Source organism: Apium graveolens, chromosome 8 (assembly GCF_009905375.1).
Source record: "Apium graveolens cultivar Ventura chromosome 8, ASM990537v1, whole genome shotgun sequence".
In the NCBI taxonomy this organism is placed as follows: Eukaryota; Viridiplantae; Streptophyta; class Magnoliopsida; order Apiales; family Apiaceae; genus Apium; species Apium graveolens.
This window is the reverse complement of record NC_133654.1, coordinates 253,909,162-253,922,562: the sequence shown is the minus strand read 5'-3', so window position 1 is coordinate 253,922,562 and position 13,401 is coordinate 253,909,162. Positions and strand designations below refer to the sequence as shown.

General features: G+C 33.9%; 2 protein-coding genes across 8 annotated transcripts in view; both read left to right on the top strand.

The window, feature by feature from the left end:
* The first annotated feature begins 1,013 nt into the window (after positions 1-1,013).
* LOC141677367 (MAP3K epsilon protein kinase 1-like) overlaps positions 1,014-13,401 on the top strand; it is an 80,092-nt gene continuing 67,704 nt past the window's right edge. For 5 of the 7 annotated variants that reach the window (XR_012557401.1, XR_012557397.1, XR_012557399.1 and 2 more), the window contains exon 1: positions 1,325-1,537. Coding sequence is in view for 2 of the 7 variants with exons in the window: in XM_074483262.1 (XP_074339363.1) it covers positions 1,403-1,537 (135 nt within the window). In the remaining 5 variants the exon portion in view is untranslated. The other 2 variants (XR_012557400.1, XR_012557398.1) reach the window with 2 other exon arrangements.
* LOC141677611 (uncharacterized) lies at positions 2,797-11,401 on the top strand. Its single transcript, XM_074483615.1, has 10 exons — positions 2,797-2,901; positions 4,389-4,484; positions 6,303-6,434; positions 7,465-7,568; positions 7,924-8,029; positions 8,504-8,791; positions 9,583-9,755; positions 9,848-9,931; positions 10,254-10,345; positions 11,162-11,401. Exons 1-7 carry the CDS (start codon positions 2,797-2,799, stop codon positions 9,655-9,657), a joined length of 906 nt encoding a protein of 301 aa, XP_074339716.1. The 3' UTR covers positions 9,658-9,755; positions 9,848-9,931; positions 10,254-10,345; positions 11,162-11,401.

Genomic DNA, 13,401 nt, shown 5'->3' with positions numbered 1-13,401 from the left:
TGTGGAGTCTATTAATTAAGCCCATGAAAATAGACTATTCAGATTCAGATTAGTTTATGGATTAGTCTACTTTTCAGATTTGGACTGTAATTTTGATTTAGGCCTAGTTTCTTCTCTTATAAATACTCATGTAATTGTAAAATCATAACACAACAAATTGTGAGAGATCAATACAAAATTAGTGCGGCTTGTGGAGTAGGAATTTCCGAACCACGTAAATCTTTGTCTTGTGTGATTGTCGTTTATTTTCTTGTTCTTGTTTATTCGCTTTGCCTTTTGCTTTCGTTGTTGTATACTCAACAACACATTTATTTTTGAGGTAATGAGGTAATTCTTTCCTGTATATATGGTATTAAAAATTTGCAATCTCAAATCAACTTTTTTATTCCTTTTCAAATCAACCAACAGTTTTGGAAAAAAATAAATACAATCGAAAAGAGAATAACAACCACTTACTCATTTGAAATTATTTTAATTTATAAAAAAATACTCAAAATAATATAAAAGTGTACCATCACAATTTCATAATAATGTGATCGTTATTTTTTTAAAAAAATAATTCAAAATAAACAAAAAAGAATATATATATATATATATATATATATAATTAAAAAGAGAATTAAAATTTAAAAATACCTATCCGAGTCAATTCATTTTAATTTTCACAAAATCTGAACAAAATAATAGAAAAGTATCCCATCAAAGTTTCATATACGGTAAAAAATCGATAAATAAATATCCGATAAACAAATAATCCTATTAAATGCATATTTTTTCCGGGCCCCAATATAATAGGGATAATATATTTCAAATTTGATAAATGAATAATCTCACTAAATGAACAAAATTTTCTATCTCAATCATATTTATTTATCAAGATTTAAATATACCAACCTTATCACTCTATCATCTTTAAAAACAATAACAAAGAAAATAAAAAAAGAATACAAATATACTAAAAAAAGGCACCCCTACAAATATATTAAAATATAATGTTTTTCGTGCTTTAATTGCATACGTTTTGGTTTCATGTAACTCCCCCTCCCCCTCCCCCTCTTGTGAAAATGATTTTTTGAATTGTATTTCTTACTTGTATGTAATGTTTTTCGTGCTTTAATTGTATATATTTTGCTTTCATGTAACTCTCTCTCTTTCTATCTTTCTCTCTCTCCCTCCCCCCTCTCTCTCTCCCTCCCTCTCTCTCTATCTCTCTCTCTCCCTCCCCCTCTCTCCCTCCCCCTCTCTCTCTCTCTACCTCTCTCCCTCCCTCCTCTCTCCCCCTCCCCCTCCCCGAGTTCTCTATTAATAAAAAACAGAGGTCTAGCTTTAATTGTATACGAATTATGTTAATTAAATCTCATTGAATTCAGTTCTGATCATTAAATGTGCATTTCTATTTTAGATGCTTGGTGATGAGATTGGAAGAGGAGCTCATGGTATAGTTTACAAAGGTTTGAATTTGGAGAATGGAGAATTTGTTGCAATCAAGCAAGTTTCTTTGGAGAATATCAAGGATGAAGATCTTAAAAATATAATGGTACGATTTTTCTTCTACATCTATAAATTTACTTTCCCCCTTACCTACCTTTACATATTGTATGTTGCAATCAATATTAACTTTGAGTATTGGTGTTCCTTGCGTTTTACATAATTTTCCGGCTTTATACTTAACTGTGCAACAAATGACTGAAAATTCTATTGCAATTGGGTCAGTCTTAGGCAGTATATGAGAAATTATGTCTCTAATAGCTTCTACATCATCATTTTTAAGCTTTATTATGCTATATACCTTTTGTGGTTCAGCTTCAGAATTATTAATTTTAATGTTTTATTAACTGATGTAGTTTATCTTGAACTTTTAAGAAAATGGTTCATGTAAGTGCAATGTTATTGATTTTTTGTGCTCCTTATTTGTTGTTTCAACACACTTCTATAGTTTTATATTCTTCCCATAAAGTTAAGCTGACTTTATGTATCTTTATGGGTTATTATGCCACTGGTTGAATACGTGAATGCTAAGCAAGAAATTGATTTGCTCAAGGTAATTTTATTCCCTTCTAATATATCCACTCGTATAATTATGATTTACACTTGCAAATACTTATTTTATATACATATTGGAATCTGGCTAGTTCTCATGTTCCATCTATCGACCAGAGCTTCTGCCTATACATTTCTGATGAATCATATCACTTTAAGATTTATTCATTTTTGAAGTACCTGTTTGATTGGCTTAGGCAAACTCCTTTCCACTCCACATTAGTTCTAAAAATTGAAAATTTTGATCAAGAGATCCAAGCTCGGACTACACAATTGGCGCTGGTCTATAGTACTCCCATCCTCCCTCCCCCCACCCCAAAGGAAAAAGTTTCAAAATTCTCACTTTTTTTTTGTCAAGTAAATTCTCACAATTTATTCAGAACACAAATGCAAATTATTGCCCAAACGATGGGTACTCGTGATTCACTCTTCCTCTAACACCTTAAGGTCTTAGACCGACTGGTTAATTAATTGTTTTATATTCGAGGTTTGAATTATTACCTATCATTTATATGTGCACTGATCTTTCTCCTTTTCTTTTTCATTTTTTACAGAACCTTAATCACAAAAATATCGTGAAATATCTTGGATCTTCCAAGACAACGAGTCATCTCCACATATTTCTCGAGTAAGGATGCTAAAACGATCTATTTATTGAATCTTTGTAATGGTTTAGTACTTTAAACTCGACAACTAGGAATTCTAACACATTGTTTCGTTTTAAAGTGCACTTCTTCCTTGACTTTATCAATATCTATGGTTTTGCAAAGGTACGTGGAAAATGGTTCTTTGGCAAACATCATTAAGCCGGCGAATTTTGGCCCATTTCCAGAATCTCTTGTTGCCGTGTACATTACTCAGGTTTGTCATGCCTCTTCGTCCCCATTTTCATTCCAAGTCTTGTTTTGACATCCGGCGGTTGTGACCAGGTTTTGGAGGGTCTAGTTTACCTGCATGAACAAGGCGTGATTCATCGGGATATTAAGGGTGCAAATATATTGACAACCAAAGAGGTAATTGTATTTTAGTTTTGAAAAATTAGCTGTCATTTTAAACTTCTACATTTCAGTGCAAGTGTTCCTTCTAATATGATTGCTCTTGTGCAAGCGAGTCCTTTGATTCTTCGTCTCATTTGTTCTATGTTATCTGCTTTCTAAGTACTCTTACAAATGTATATGCTTTTCTGTACACGTTTCTTGTTTGTTGTTCTGCACTACCATCATATAGTGTAATTTTCCAATTTTTCTTAATAGGCGAAAACTCTCGTTATTATGTTTTGGCCTTTGTTGATAAGTTCGTATGTTTGTATAGAAGGGAAAAAATATATTACATTATACATTTTCCCGAGGTAAAGAGAACTAGTGTATAAATTATTGGCCAATTAATATTTCATATACGCTCTTCCCTAGAAGGCTAGATTCTTTGTTCATTTTCCTTTTCTAGACAATAAGTTATAATGATATTAATCACATTTAAACAAATTTAACACCTCACTCTTCTTTAGTAAATTCTATGCAATGTTCTTCCACACTATCACATCCCTACTCCTACTCTCGGGGGGATAATTTAAGGAGTAATTTTTATCATTAAATCTATCACTCAAGCGCATGCTCATCTCCTAGCCAACTCAAATAAAACCCTCATACTCATACATCAAAATCACAGGCCCCCAAAACATATCCTTTACATGTTTTCAGATTATTATTTCTCTAAACTACTTTTCATGGCTCAAATATTTTTTGATTGGTAAGAGTTTTATATCTCCCATCTATAGTTTCCTAATATATCTTTAGCTTCTTGTCAATTGGATTTAAAACAGATGGTGATATCTTGTATAAGATGCATAGAGTTGTTTAATTATATTTTCCGTTGAGACATATTCAGACATTTCCTTCTCAATATATGTTAGTAAGCAGTATTTCATCCAATCCATTGCCATTTGATTGCACAATGAACTCTTTACAATCTTTGACTAAAAAGTTTCTTTGAGAGATTCGGTGTGAGATAAAATAAGTATAGTTAGGTAGATATTTAAACTACTATACTATCATATACATGTAATTATGTAAATGATCTATACTTGCTAAATTAGTTTTGTTTTTATTTGGGGGTACATTCCCTCGGAGGCCATACTGTATCCGTACTCAGTGATAACTGTTATACACACCTATGAGTACATGCCATACATAATCTCTTTAACTCTCCTTTTGATATCATATCTATATGCTAGCTTCTTTATTGTTTCGCTAAGTCCCGTAGCAGGTTTCACATAATGTTTCATTTTGTAACGCAAGTACCTCTCTTTTGATCCTTGTTTTTGGGTTACTTACAATATATATGCTTTTCAGGGCCTTGTGAAACTTGCAGATTTTGGTGTTGCTACAAAGTTAACTGATACAAATAGTAACGAATCTGCCGGGACAGCATATTTGATGGTCCCTGAGGTACTTTTTTTATGATAGGGATGAAGGTGCCAGAGTTGGTAGTTTCATCACTAGTCATTACTATAAACAATAGTAGAATCTTTGACATTGTAATTTTTTTATTGCTCTGCATTTTTTTATCACAAACACGTGTTCAATAGATTTGGAATAATACCTCTAATTTATTTAATAGATGATACAATTATTGTGCTTCCACAAATTGATGTCAATGTCTTTTAATAGATGTATCATAATGGATCGTGTATTTCACAAACATCTGATTATTCATCAATATATGAGTAATTTAGTGGTGTTTACTGTTTACATTTTAGTAATGCATATTGATCTATTTTTAAATCAAAGGTTTAGAATGCAAATGTCACATGTCAGTGTATATTTATTTGTAAAAATATATGAAGGTGTTTAGTCAAGAAGGAAATAATTCTGAACGACTTACAATAATATATTGCATTATACATTCATAAGTACTAAAAGTCATGAGCATAGTTATCACGAAGACGACTACTCTGAAGGTACTTCAGCATTGAGGACTTTTAAGCTCGACGTAGTGCTGTGATAACCGCGATTATTGTGAAACATCGTCCACTCAAACCATTGATAATACACAAGAAGCAGATGGAAATGAACATGATATTGCGATTAGTTACTTTGCTTGATTTTCATCATCACTTATTTTTTTTTCATTTTCTGGGATGTGTTTGATATTGCTAAATTTGATATTTGGATGTTATTATGTAATAGTCGTGCTTTATTTGACCTTACTATTCTTTTACTTCTGATTAAAAATATGAAATTGATGTGTTTTGTTAAGTTACCTGTATAACTATTTAATATATGTGTAAAGAATGACTTGTCGACTTTTTACTACTAGTCGGTTAAGCATCCCTGGCTCAAAAGACGGCTGATACAATTATACGAATGCATATGATTTGACAGCAATCAATACTATTGTATGGAATAGAAGTAAGATGGTTTGCTTGACAAAGTGGCGGGGAGATATTGGATTATGGGACAAAAATTCTTGTTGGCGAAATTGTTATTGACATATGTCAAGTGACGATTTCGGTATAATATTTGGAGAAAAAATCAACTTATTACTTAAATTCATCTTATTGTATATGGATTGAAATAATGTTGTTCTAGCAAGTTACAGCTTCGTATGTGTTTGGTATTTGTTTTTCTTATTTACCTACTTACATATATATGATTTATTAAAACAACATATAATCTTTTTTGCGGATATCTTATACTCGACAGCAGATCAATAATTATGACCCAATATTTCTTCTGATTCCGTGATTTGAACCTGGGTGCCAGCCTTGCATAATTGTGTTTGTTTCTCAGACTTGACCAAGAGACCAGGCATGCATAATGAGGCAAACCTGTCCAAGGGCTTGTTATTTGCCCATGTATAGTTTTTAATAAAAACAAAAAATTGGCATTCCTGCTCTCGAAATGAACCATACATCATACTCATATGTGTCAACACAAATTCTCTTGGTTGTTTGTTATGATTGTTCAACCCGAATTTTCTGAAATGCTGCTTAGAAGTATTGCCGAATTCTGAATTTCTTGAGTTACCTTGATTGTCTATTAGAGCAATATTCCCTGCTTCACAGATTAATACATCAAGTGGGTATAGTATCATTGACAGCATGTCTTGTGATCAATCAAGGCCATATCCCTGCATTCCATATTTGCATACTTTTAATGCGGAAGTGTTCAATATATTTATATGAATTACAGCATTGAATGTGCATTTAAGTCCTTTTTGTGGTAAGTGTATTGCAGTCCTTTTATTTAGTTATGCTTGTGTAGGTGATCAACATGTCTGGAGTTTGTGCGGCATCTGATATATGGAGTGTTGGATGCACTGTGATTGAGCTGCTCACAGGTTTACCTCCATATTATGATCTCGGGCCCTGGACAGCTCTTTGGCAGATTGTGCAGGTTAGTTTTAAAAATTGTCATGGTGTTTTTTTGTAATGAGCTACCGTGAATTTAGTTTTATTTGAACATCATAGATTTATGCTACGATTTTTATTTTTTTAAATTTTTTGACATGTGACGCATACCTAATCTGCGCAACATGATGTAGCAGTGTGTATTATTTTTCTTTCTCTTTTTTTTTTGAAAAAACTGTAACGCATTCCAGTAGAGCGTTACAACAGGAATGACTATTTTAAGTAGTGATCTTGCCTATCATGCAGGTTTAACATTTGCATCATGATTGTTTTGTTTTGCTATTACCTGTCACGCACATCTCTGTGTAAACATATTTACATTCTTGAATTATCTGCTGCTGTGATGAGCCATATCTAAATTTTTTATTCTAAAACAATACTTTTTGGCTGTTCTAAAACAATACCAGTTTGCATTTAACACTTGGTCGCCGTGGCTTAGATTGAATTTTCAATTCAAGCCTTTCTGTTAGCCCCATATTCAATATTGATGTTGATTAAGTTGAGTGCGAAACTCAGGAATTTGGGGATATGATTACTTTTAGAGGTAAGAGAGACCAGTCAGAAAAAATATTTGGATTTGTAACGTAGATGAATAGATAGATTGTTTGAAATGGAGTCGGATGCATCCTCTTAAGACGAGAGAACTGTGTTAAGTCATCGGGATGATGGTGGTTAAACCTATCAAGATTACAGAGAATTAAATATTTGTAGCTGATTTTTCGATTATTGATCATGTGATAGCTGATTTAGGATCTAAATTATCGCATTATTAGTCAAGATCTATTCATCTTGTTAGTTCAGAAATGGTTTCTGAATGTACAATTGAATCTGCATAATGTTGACTGTGCGAACTTAGGCTTGAATTATGTTCTGCCTAATATATTTTACTATTGCGAAATGAATACAGCTTAGTTAACCATGTTATCCTGTCTTAGATCCAGTTGTGAATATAATGTAACCCATCTAATATCTACAAATCCTTATTACTTGTATTCACTTCAGTACTTACTTTTCAGGATTACAGGCAGAGGCTGGATGCCAAGACTCTGCTTTCCCACCCTTGGATTCAAAGATCCAGGCGTATTGTACACTCTCCCCTTCGTGACAGTGAAACATCAAGGTAGGCAACTTGATTTCCACTTTTCCGCTTCATCCATTTTCCCCATAAAAGCTACAAACACTCTGGAGGTTTACATTTTGCATTTTCACTTGCGCTTTCTATTCATATTTTAGGAGTTAGCTTGTAATTATGGAACAATTTTGTGTTTTTCCTGTTTTTTTTTTATTTAAGGATTTGGTTTGATTGTCTAAAGGTTACACTGTACACTTTCTTGCTTATATATATAATCATTATGACGGCATATGTGAAAACTGATGAATACACTTTCGGAGACTGAACTTCTATAAAGCTTTGCAGATTGTAGCTAGTTTGCATTATTATAATTGAGTTAATGTCTGATTACTTATTATTTTAGTGAGCAAGCTTTACTTTCTAAAAGAAGCTTATGTTCTGAGGATGCTGAGACATCGAGTGGAGACGATCAGAACTCTGTTGACAATCTCCATGCCAAGAAAGCCGAGGTGAGTGCTAGTGTTTTTTCCAGTATTATCATACATGTCATTAGTTTTGCCAGTTTACACAGTTAAGATTCTGATTTTTCATTAAGAATCCCATGAGCTCACCCAAAATATCGATATCATGTATGAAATTGTAATGACAAGCTGAGGATATGCATGCTTAGTGTATTGAATTATGAAGTACTGACACCACCGACGGCTATGCAACTTAATAACCCCTTGCCAACAAGATACTTAAACTAGATACACGAAACCTTTGCTGCCTGTTGTGTTCGGAACATCTAGAAAGTGAGAGTGTATTTCAATTCTTTAATAACTTGATTCTTGCCGTAGCTTAGCAATCACACACTCTCAGTTTGATGATAGAAGCATTATGATGAAGCAGCTGCGATGTGTGTTATATTTTTCAGAACTGTTTTGTGCCTTTTGTAGTAGATCTAATATATCTCTATTGATGTCTTTCATGTAAAATTCCAGGACTCTGAAACAGAATTTCTTAAAGTTGATACTGCTGATGCGGACAAGGATGCTGAACATAATCCTCTTAGGTGTATATTCGGTGATCCTGAGACATCTTCAGAGCTTCACCAGGTCTCTCACTTGACCGACCAGGATAAAGTGTTGGTTAATGATGAAACTGGTTCTCCTACTTTTAGCAGCAAAAGCATCATTTCAAGAAAAGTTTGTGTAGAAGAAAGCTCTAATCATGCTGAAAACGGTTCATCTAGTGCGACATCGAAAAGCCAAGAGTATAGCCCTCCAAAGGTGAATTTATTTATTGTGTTATTTTCTTTTTAGAACATCTCTGAAGTCAACAAGCATATCACAGAGACACGAACTACATACATAGTGTAAGCCTTCTAATATACGGAAGAGTTTGGTTTACCAGATCATCTATTCATGTTTTGTCAACATCTGTTGTTGGTACAATTCAACTGTGTAAAGATAGAAAATATACTAATCATAAAGAAGAGTCATGTCAAAACTTCTTTAATTACAGTGATTCGTAGGATTTCAGAAATTGATTTAAATATCGAAGATCCATTTATGTTCTGGTTATCCAGATTCCAGGGTAATTAATATAAATTGCCTCATCTATAGGTAGTCTTCATTTTCTGCATAACCCTATGTCTATTTCATAAAAATGTCATTTGAGCTTGGTGGACTTGATTTTTGAGCAGAAATCAAGCACACCAATAGCTCAGCATAATTTGGAATTTACTCTAGTTTAGGCGGATCTGCACATAATCAGATTCTCCTCATAAAAAAGCAATGAACTCTACATTAGTGATGAAATTGATCATATGCCCATAGAGGAATATGCATTTGTATTATAACAACACATGTTTTTTATATGGGCCTACATACCTTTTCTGCAACATTCTTTATGTAAGACTGCACTGTATCATAAAAATAATTCGTCTGTTGAATGTATACAAGATTAAATGCTATAAGTTGTCTGTCCGGACAATATTAGCATTTGACAACTACTACCAATAGAAAGAGAAAAAAAAATTATTTTTTTGAGCTAAATTGTAATTTCTCTGTATATCTAGGGGGTTGAATATAGCAGATTAATTTCGTCTCTGAGGCCAGATGAACCAGTGCTTGTTTCTGCTTGCCAAAAATAACAGCTTTCTTTCACCAAAGTCCTGAGCAAAGGCTTGGTTTCCTTACCCAGCATGGTTTTGTTCCTCTAGTGGAGCTACTGGAGGTTCCAAACATTCGTGTATGTCATTCTATAAGGCTTTGCAACTATAATTTTTGAACCTAGCTATCCTCGTACATTGGCAGCTATCATAATAATCTTTTTTCTAACAGGTCATATGCTCGGTGCTTCAAGTTTTAAATGAGATTACCAGGGATAGCACTGAAATTCAGGAAAGCGCTTGTCTAGCAGGCCTGGTAAGTCGTGTGCAATATTTCTGCTCTCAGGCTCAACATTCTGAAAAGTGACATGAGATTCAGTGTTCTGAGTTGGGTTCTTCTGTACGTGGTTCATGATGAGTTAACAGTCTGGAATTGCACCATGTAGTTAACTCTACAAAATTGGTGCACACACACAAGAATCTGTAGTCCACCAGTGTGACACCTTTTCTGGAATACAAAAATTTGAACATGAATGAGTAGCGAAAGTCTGTCTCATTAGTTTATAGCTCTTTATTTTGACACTCCTTATAGTTTGTATAATTGTTTATCGGATAACAGTATTACTATTTCATTGCAGATTCCAACAGTCATGGGCTTTGCTGTACCTGACCGCCCTCATGAAATTCGTATGGAAGCAGCAAAATTCCTGCATCAGTTTTGTCACTCAAGGTATATGGTTTTTTTGCTCTTAATCCCTGTGGCATAATTATATTTATCTAAGTAATAAGAATAAGAATTGACTCCTGCTTTATACAGCCGCATGACTTTGCATATGTTTATTGCTTGCCGTGGTATTACCATTCTTGTGAGCTTTCTTGAGGCTGACTATAAAAACCACAGGTTCGTGCTTGATGTGAATCATTTACACTCTGATATGCCATATGTTTCTTTCGATTCATTGTTTTATTTTGTTCTAGAAATTACAGAGGATGTAAACATTGTTACGTTCTTTCATTGTTTTTATTCTTGAAACTTGAATATATAGATATAAACTATTAATGACATTGTAGATTCTCCTGAATTAAACGTGGAGCAATCTCCGCACACAAAAATATTGAAGAATCCAAAGAAAGTAACAAGAATGTTACTTCTAATCAGTGGCAAAGGACCCAGTAACTCAGCATAAGCAAATTGTGATAGTTGAATAAATTTAGTGTCAGCTGTTTCTGAAAAGTTTGAGATTACAAGAGTTAATTAAACTTGCAATTTCATATGAGAAAGGGAAATATTCAAGTCGAATACAGTTATATAATCTTTCATAACTCATGTGCCTGGATTAGCAAAAGTTTTTGTGTTGTATATATTAGCTGGTATGATGTATTGGGCCTTTTTTCCCAGTTTCTATGTCAAGTCATCTTTTACAAATTTTTACATGACTTCCACTTATCAGATGCATCTTGAAAGTTCTTTAGCAGATCAAACTCCTCGTACATGCTTTTACCTGTAATTGTTTGTGTTTATAATTCAAGAATTAATGACATGCAGGGAAATGGTTCATCTTGCAATTGACGGATTGTGGCAAATATTTAAGCTTCAGTGGTCGAGCTCTAGGAATGATCTTTTCCGTATAGCTGCAAAAACTGGAATATTACTTAGGCTTATCAGCACTCTGTATAGTTTGAATGAGACAACTCAACTAGCTGCCATTTCTACTGGAGGTGGGTTACTCTATGATGCTGTAGTTTTCCAACAAATGTCTAGTGATCCTGAAATTTTTTGGTCCGAGTCAATGGTTTCTAGACTAAATTCTCTTAATTATCGCAATGTTAAACACTGTTTAACGACCAAAAATATATTGCTCTCTGTAACTACCTTTTTCAATTATATTATGTGCAGACAATTTCGAGAACACTTGTTTATAATAAAAAAAGAAAAAAGGATAATATTAGCACAATATCAGTCTCCTATTACCAAAATAACGCTTTTTTGTTTGTTTGGCCATTAATACCCGACTGATACCTCGTTTCAAAATGCGTATTAGGTATTTGAAAGAACCCCACAAATCCCTGGCCTTTTCAACAATACAAATCCTGGTCTTTTCAACGATGAAGAGATCACGGCGGTGAATAAAATTGTATATATGTATGTATATGCGATCTGATGTATATAACGTAAAGAGAGAAACTGAGTTGGATCGGAGAAAAGGTAGGATTCAGGAGAGAGAGAGTTGTGGTGATGGTGTAATGATTTACGCTTCCGGCTAACGATCTACGGAGGTGAGTTGATGTTGCGGCATCGATGTATATATTACTTAATTATTTGTATGTATAATACTCATATATGAAATGCGTAATCGCTATTACTCTAATCAAGACCACGTATTACTTTCCTATTAATATATTAAATGCATATCATGTTTCCTTCTACGAAATGCGTATATGTAATACTCCTCCCAATACGTAACAAGCGGGTAAATATGGCCTCCTTTCTAAAATAAGGTATTTTTGTCAGTTTGACTTGATTAATCGGTATTATTGGCCTTTTCCCAAAACATGACTTAATATTCAATTTCCTAGACAATAGAAGAATGTCAAGTCTCCACAAATTATATTTACGTTCCTGATACCTCTCAAACATTTATCATTAAGTTTTGAGACCCATAGGTCAACCCGAATATAGAAGAATGAACCTTTTAAGTAAGGAAAAAAAAAGAGCCAGAATAGTCGCAGAAGCGATTTGTTTTATATATTATATTGTTCTCCTCTCCCAAGATTAAGCATTTGACAACTACTCCCAGTAGAAAGAGAAAAAATTATTTTTTTGAGCGAAATGGTAATTTCTCTGTATATCCAAGGGTTGAATATAACAGATTAATTTCGTCTCTGAGGTCAAATGAATGAGAAGACGTGTTTGTTTCTGCTTGACGACAGCTTTCTTTCACCAAAATCCTGAGCAAAGACTTGGTTTCCTTACCCAACATGGTTTTGTTCCTTTGGTGCTCACTCGAAGAAACTTGGATGACTCCTATATGAGAGTACTTGAAGAACGGGACATTTCCAAAGGATAAGATGGCAACCAGACGACTCCGATATAAAGCAGTACGATGTGTGGAATATGAACCGAGTTATACAAAAACGTTTTATTCAACCTTTATTGAAGTGCATCGCAGGAGAAGGTTGTCGTAATATTCTGAAAAAAGTACATGAAGGAATCTGCGACAATCATTCGGGCGGAGGATCACTTGCGGCAAAGGTGTTACGTCAGGGTTACTTTTGACCAATTTTGCGGAAAGATTCATTTAAATTAGTTAAAGCATGTGATAAATGTCAAAGATTCGCAAACTTCTCCAACATACCGGTAACTAAACTAACCACTATGGCAAGCCCTTGGCCATTTACCATGTGGGGGATTGACTTGATGGGGAAGCTCCTCAAAGCTAAAAAGGGTGTCAAGTACGCGATTGTGGCTGTGGATTACTTTATCAAGTGAGCAGATACGGTGCCCTTGACGACTATTACGACAAAGAAGATAATAGATTTCGTCTTCAATTTTATAATATGTCGATTTGGGATTCAATATAAGTAAGTCTCCGGCAATGCAAAGCAGTTCGACAACAAAGAATTGAAAATTTAAAGATATAAAAAAAAATCCGCAATATATCATCCCCAAAGCAACGGACAGACGGAAGCTATCAATAAAATCATCAAACACACACTGAAGACTAAGTTAGAAGATTGTAAGGGAGATTGGCCAGAGGAGCTTCCAAAGGTGTTGTGGTCATACAA

Bases quoted from the DNA above. Each gene is read 5' to 3' on its own strand.
- LOC141677611 (XM_074483615.1), top strand. From the start codon at position 2,797: ATGGTTTTGCAAAGGTACGTGGAAAATGGTTCTTTGGCAAACATCATT. The intron at 6,435-7,464 runs GTTAGTTTTAAA...CTTACTTTTCAG, and splicing joins CTCTTTGGCAGATTGTGCAG to GATTACAGGCAGAGGCTGGA. The intron at 7,569-7,923 runs GTAGGCAACTTG...TTATTATTTTAG, and splicing joins CGTGACAGTGAAACATCAAG to TGAGCAAGCTTTACTTTCTA.